Here is a 6,000-nt window from a genome sequence, read left to right on the forward strand (position 1 = left end):
GCCCGAGGGGCTGTATATAAGTGACTGTGAGGTTTGCCTCAGGGGTTGTTTATGATTCATGTTTGCCCGAAGGGCTGTTCACAAGTGATGATTTTCCCGACGGACTGTTCAGTGATAATTTATCCGAGGGTCTGTTTATGTTTTCATCATTTTTATTCACTTTTTCATCACTTTGTTTGAAAACTATTGAAAGATGTTTTAAATGGTTTTACTGAAACTGGACTTAAATGAGCTGAATTGATTCAGAACCCTGATTTTAAAAGCATGTTGTATTCTATTGAGATTTCATAATATGACCTGTATATGTTTTATTGCTCGTCACTACTGCTCAGTCTTTATTTACCTTTATTACTGACACACCTCCTTTTTCCTACACCCGGAAGGGTATAAAGGGGAGTTTTTTCCAATTTAAGTGATAATCGAAACGGGATTATTTATATTATATTCAGAGTCACCACTTGGATAGTTTATGGTGTCCCAAGTCACCGGTTTAAAATCCCGAATTGAGAAAGTTGACTCTATTTACGGTCTGCGAACACAAAAATCCGGATAAGGAATTATGTTAACCCAGGAGAAGGTGTTAGGCATTTCCGAGTTCCGTGGTTCTAGCACGGTTCGCTTTGATTATACTTGGTTTAATCAACTTGCTTGAATACTTATTTTAGAACCTATGTGCTTTTGCCTCTTTTAATTAAGAAATTATCTTAAAATAAGTCACGCGCACGTGTACCCATTTGCTTGGCACGTCAAAAATCATGTCACGCGGACGTGTCCACAATTAGTAACGCTTTATTGTTATTAAGAACGTTTAGTCGAAGTTGCGCGAACGCATACTCCGATTTTATTTTTAGGATCATAATTATGTCACGCAGACGTGTAAAGAATCAAGATAATTTCATTAATTGAGTATAATGGAGGGGCGAAAAGAAACATAGAGGCGCTGACAGGCTAAAAACCAAGGGATACATCACATTATCGATTTTCAAGAAAGGAAGAGGAAAAGAAATGAAAAAAAAACTTTGACAAACAAATGTAAAGTTGGCCAAACACAATCACGGACTTCTTGAACAGATTATTTGCCGTGTCATTATAAACAAGCTAAAAATTTGTTCAAAAGGAGTAGGAAGCTACATAAAAATTGGTAAGCATGCCCTTAAATTATTTATCAAGTGAGCATGCAAATTTGTTGAAGGAAGTGATGTTTCTTGATCCAAAATATCTTACCCCACACGGTTTTCCAATCTTAATTAGCCGAGATGATTACTGTAGTTCAAACGTTCACTACATATGCCCAAGGACCGCGTTTTCAGTAATCTCTTCACGTCAACCAAACAGGAAATTAACAAATTTAACCAAGGCTAACGGGATCCAACAATTAACAGAGAAAATCATTTCAATCTTCATGAAGTTAAATAAGAAGAAAAAAAAGTAAAAAAATAAAAATAAAAATAAATTAGTATATATTCATGAATCATATTTTAACAGAGCAATAATGTGAGAAATGGACCTTTACAGGACTGAATTGAAGCTCGAATAACAGACAAGGACGCGAACGGAGTCTCGAACTCGAACCGGAATCAAACTCGACTTAAACGAAACTCCATCTCAATGGTTTTGATGGCAGGTCTGTTGAGCTTTTTTAAGTGTCTCTCAACCTGAAGCTTCTGCCTAGAAACAAAGAAGAGCCATCGCCAGAAAAGCAGCAAAAAAGGCCCTTAAACTACACCACTGCAGAGTCCATACACTGCTTATTCTACGCACCTCCCTTCTACTTTTCTTCCTCAAAGAAAACACAAAATCCAAGTGTTGAGGACAGTCAGAAGCTTGTCCATTTCGTTCCCTCTCCTTACTGTGCGTGTGTGTGTATGGTTACTGCTTCCTTTAGAAAATTAGGGGTCTGCTGGTGTTTTTTGCTAGGTTTTCGAAGAAGACCAAGCTTAGCTCCCAAGTGAACGAATAAAACGGCTGATGTCCCTTAGCTCGGTCCTCTAAATTTTTCTTTTAATGTGGAGATGAAGGGTCAGGTTGGGGAGAGGTATGGGCTTATGGGTGGAGAAGAAAGAAATTAGGCTTAGTTTTTTTTTTATAAATAAAAACCACCATTTTGGTGGGGGTTAGGCAAACCCCTACCTGTAGATTAATAACCAAAATGAGAGACATACAACAAAAGGAACCAAATGCCTATGTTCTATGTGAATTAGAAAGGACTGGACATGTCCAATCCAATATAAGTTTACACCAAAAAAGGCCAGCTATGTTAATACTACTGTGATTGCAGGAAGTGAGTCTTCCATGTACATGTGATGCTATGACAAAAATGTACAAACACAAACATAAATACAATAATCATCCTACTCCATCTAGGCGCAGGTTCTTCATTTTTGATCTTCTGAATCTAAATGAAGGCATTTGCCTCCTATTCATTTGATATACCCCAACAGTCTCCTTAGGTAGATCTTGGACATTGAGGAAGATGGTAGCAATAGGTAGAATATCCAATGTAGCACCATATTTTGAAAGTGTGTCTGCCACTGAATTTCCTTTTCTATAGCAATGTTGAACTTCAATTCGATGACTCTGAATACTCTTTTTTATCTTTAAAATATCATCATGAATCTCCAAAAACGGTGAAGAAGATCCATTAAGTATATTAACAATCAATAAAGAGTCCATTTCTAGAATTACATTGTGAATCCTATTAAAGGTAATCCACTCAATTCCAAAAAGTGCAGCTTGTGTTTCAGCCGTATTGTTAGTGCAGAAGTGAAGAGCCTTGGCATATGCCATGACAAGCTTTCCACTACTATCCCTAACAATACCCCCAATACCGACCACTCTTTTCATAACATTACTACTCCCATCCGTGTTAAGCTCCAGTCTATCTGAAGGAGGAAGTGACCACATCACCTTGAGAGCTTTCATTGGAGGTTTAAAACCTTCCAGGAACCTGCAAATTTTAACCCAGTCGTCTTGCCATTTGATTCCTTTGTAGTGAACTTTAAGAAGCATGATTATCAGTGATTGCACTCGATCTAGCAAGCTTTGTACAGAAGCATATGAACCTTCATATTTAGCTGCACACCTTTGTTTCCACAACTCCCAACAGATAATTGAAGGAACACATTGGAGAACAAAACTGTGCGCCTCATTCAAAGGCTTAATGAACTACCATTTTATCAATGTCTGTTTTAAGTTGCTTGAGATAGTAATACCTACGCTCTGACTGAAATGTTTCCATACATATTGAGCTTTCCAGCTCGAGAAAAAGATGTGAGCAATATAGTCTTCTTGTGCATCTGTACAACAATAACATTTAGAAGGTCCTTGAATGTCGAACCTTCTTATCACTTCATCAGTTGGTAATCTCCCTCTTAAAAGCCTCATCATGAAGAAGGATACTTTAAAGGGGAGTTTTTTATGCCATGTTCTTTGTGAGGACATAGAAGAGATTCCAATTTGTCTCAGCGCATGAAAAGCAGTTTTACAAGAGAATTTACCATCATTGGATGGTTTCCAAATAGGCCTATCTAGTTTGTTATTTCCACCAATTGGGACTTTCTTGATCTGCTCCAAAATGTGATTTGGTAGAACTTATCGAACCTCCTAAAAGTTTCATGTCTCACCATCATAGACCTGTTTTAACTGTATTTTGCCTGGCTTGGGTCCTTGATCCTCAAATTTAGCTAGCAGTCCCATTCCAGACCAATCATCCCACCAAAAAGAGCATTCTGCTGCATTGGGCTTCCAAAGGGTAAGGGGTTCCACCACATGTTTAATCTCCATAAGTCTCCTCCATATGTGAGACTGTCCGTGCCTCCACTTCTTAGCCACCGGATGTATCCTTTTGCAGTACTTTGCCTCAATACACTCTCTCTACAAAGATTGTTGTGTTCTCAATCCCCACCAATTTTTATCAGCAAAAGTGATACAAATATCATGTATAGATCTAAAGCCAGCACCACCTTCTTCTTGTGAGTAGCATAATGACTTCCATGAAAACCAATGGTGCTTTTGTCTGCCTTCAAACTCTCCCTAGAAAAAGTTACTGATCACCTTTTCAATGTGATTGAGTGTGGTCATAGGAGGGTCTGTTGCAGCCATGATGTGCATAGAGAGAGAATATAATACTAATTTGACCAAAATAGCTCTTCCTCCAGCAGATATAAGTTTATTATTCCATCCCTGCAATCTATTGGTCACTTTGGTAATCATATCATTGAAGTAATACACTTTCTTCCTTCCTACATTAATTGGTGCCCCCAAAAATGTCATAGGAAAATGTTTATGTTGAAAACCTTTCATCATCTTAATCTCCTCTATGAAATTTTGTGATGCCTTTGGAGCAACCAAAAAAGAAGATTTCTCCTTATTTATGAGTTGCCCAGAGGTCTCTTCATAAATCTTCAAGTTGATCATCTTCAATCTAATAGATTCCAAATCTCCAGATGTGAAGAGAATGGTATCATCAGCATATGAGAGGTGCGTTATCATTGGACTATGTTTGTCAACAGCATACAACCTGATATCAGCATTTTCAGGCAACTTATTCATCAATCTTGACAAAAGCTCTGCACAAATAACAAACAAAGAGGGAGACAGGGGGTCACCCTGTCTCAGCCCTCTAGATGAGTTAAAAAAACCTGACCTAGTTCCATTTATGTTGATTGAATACCAGATATTTGATACCAATCTCCATATTATATCTATCCACCCCTCCCCGAATCCCATAGCTCTAAGAAAAAGACATAAAAATTCCCATGACACCCTATCATAAGCTTTCGACATATCTAATTTGAAAACCACATTCCCCCCAGATTAGGTTTGGAGATGTTATGAACAAGCTCCTGAGCTAACATAATATTTTCACTAATAGACCTACCCTTTATAAAACCAAACTGGTTAGAAGAGATGAGCTTAGGCAGCAGTGGAGAAAGTCTGTTGTTTAAAAGCTTAGAAATAATCTTACAAGACACATTTCCTAAACTAATAGGCCTAAGATCATACATAGTTTTGGGATTATCAATCTTAGGAAGGAGAACAAGACATATATGGGTGATAGATTTAAGAATGGAATCCCCAGAGAAAAAAGCTCTAATCATCCTAACAAGGTCCTCTTTGATAATATCCCAACATGTTTGGTAGAACTTAACAGAGAAGCTATCATGTCCTAGAGATGAATCAGCATACATAGAAAAAATTACTTCTTTAATTTCCTCCTTAGTAGGTAAAACAATCAGGGCCTTGTTATCTGACTCTTCAATCAATTTAGGGATAATATTGAATAATGTTTGGTTTATATTCTGATCGGCCTTCTTGAAAAGGTTTTGATAGAATTCTGTGGCTTCTTTAGCAATTTTCTCCTCCCCAATTGCCCAAGATCCATCACCCTTTTGAATTCTATTTAGCAGAAGTTTCCTCCTCCTCCTATTGATAGAGGAGTGAAAAAACTTGCTATTGAAATCACACTCAGCAGCCCATCTCAAACCAGCTTTTTGCCTCCAGAAAGACTCCTCTAACTTCAAGTGTCTAATCATCTCAGCATTCTTCTTGTTTAGGTTTTCCCTATCTTGAATGGTATTGAAGTTTAAGCATCTCTCTTCACATATCAGCACTTGTTGCTCCAGCTCTTTAGTCCGGGAAAAGATGTCCCCTATTCTGTCTTTAGACCACATAGACAGAGCTGCAGCGGTATTCTTCATCTTCAAATAGAAGCTCTAAAAAGGCCCTCCTTGTACTTCCTTATTCCATGCATTGTTTACCACCTCTAGGAACTCAGGATGTTTAGTCCATAGATTCAAAAATTTGAAGTATCTTTTTTCTTGCCTACGCTGTTTTTCAATAGTAACCAGTAAGGGGGCATGATCAGAGCCAACCCTACTCAAATGTGACACCTGTGTCTTAGGAAATATATCCAACCATTCATGATTCAGTAATGCTCTATCCAATCTCTTCCAGATTCTATACTTTGGAGACCTACCATTGCACCAAGTATATGTGGAA

The 6,000-nt window shown here is 37.9% G+C and overlaps 1 protein-coding gene across 1 annotated transcript; it reads right to left on the minus strand.

Annotated features, from left to right (window-relative positions):
• Positions 1 to 2,346: 2,346 nt before the first annotated feature.
• Positions 2,347 to 4,785, minus strand: LOC142162576 (uncharacterized). The gene is made up of 4 exons (XM_075218839.1): positions 4,054 to 4,785; positions 3,634 to 3,873; positions 3,225 to 3,296; positions 2,347 to 3,165 (listed from the first exon to the last, which is right to left on the minus strand). Exons 1-4 carry the CDS (start codon positions 4,783 to 4,785, stop codon positions 2,347 to 2,349), a joined length of 1,863 nt encoding a protein of 620 aa, XP_075074940.1.
• Positions 4,786 to 6,000: the final 1,215 nt, after the last annotated feature.

Source organism: Nicotiana tabacum, chromosome 1 (genome assembly GCF_000715075.1).
Source record: "Nicotiana tabacum cultivar K326 chromosome 1, ASM71507v2, whole genome shotgun sequence".
Lineage (NCBI taxonomy): Eukaryota > Viridiplantae > Streptophyta > Magnoliopsida > Solanales > Solanaceae > Nicotiana > Nicotiana tabacum.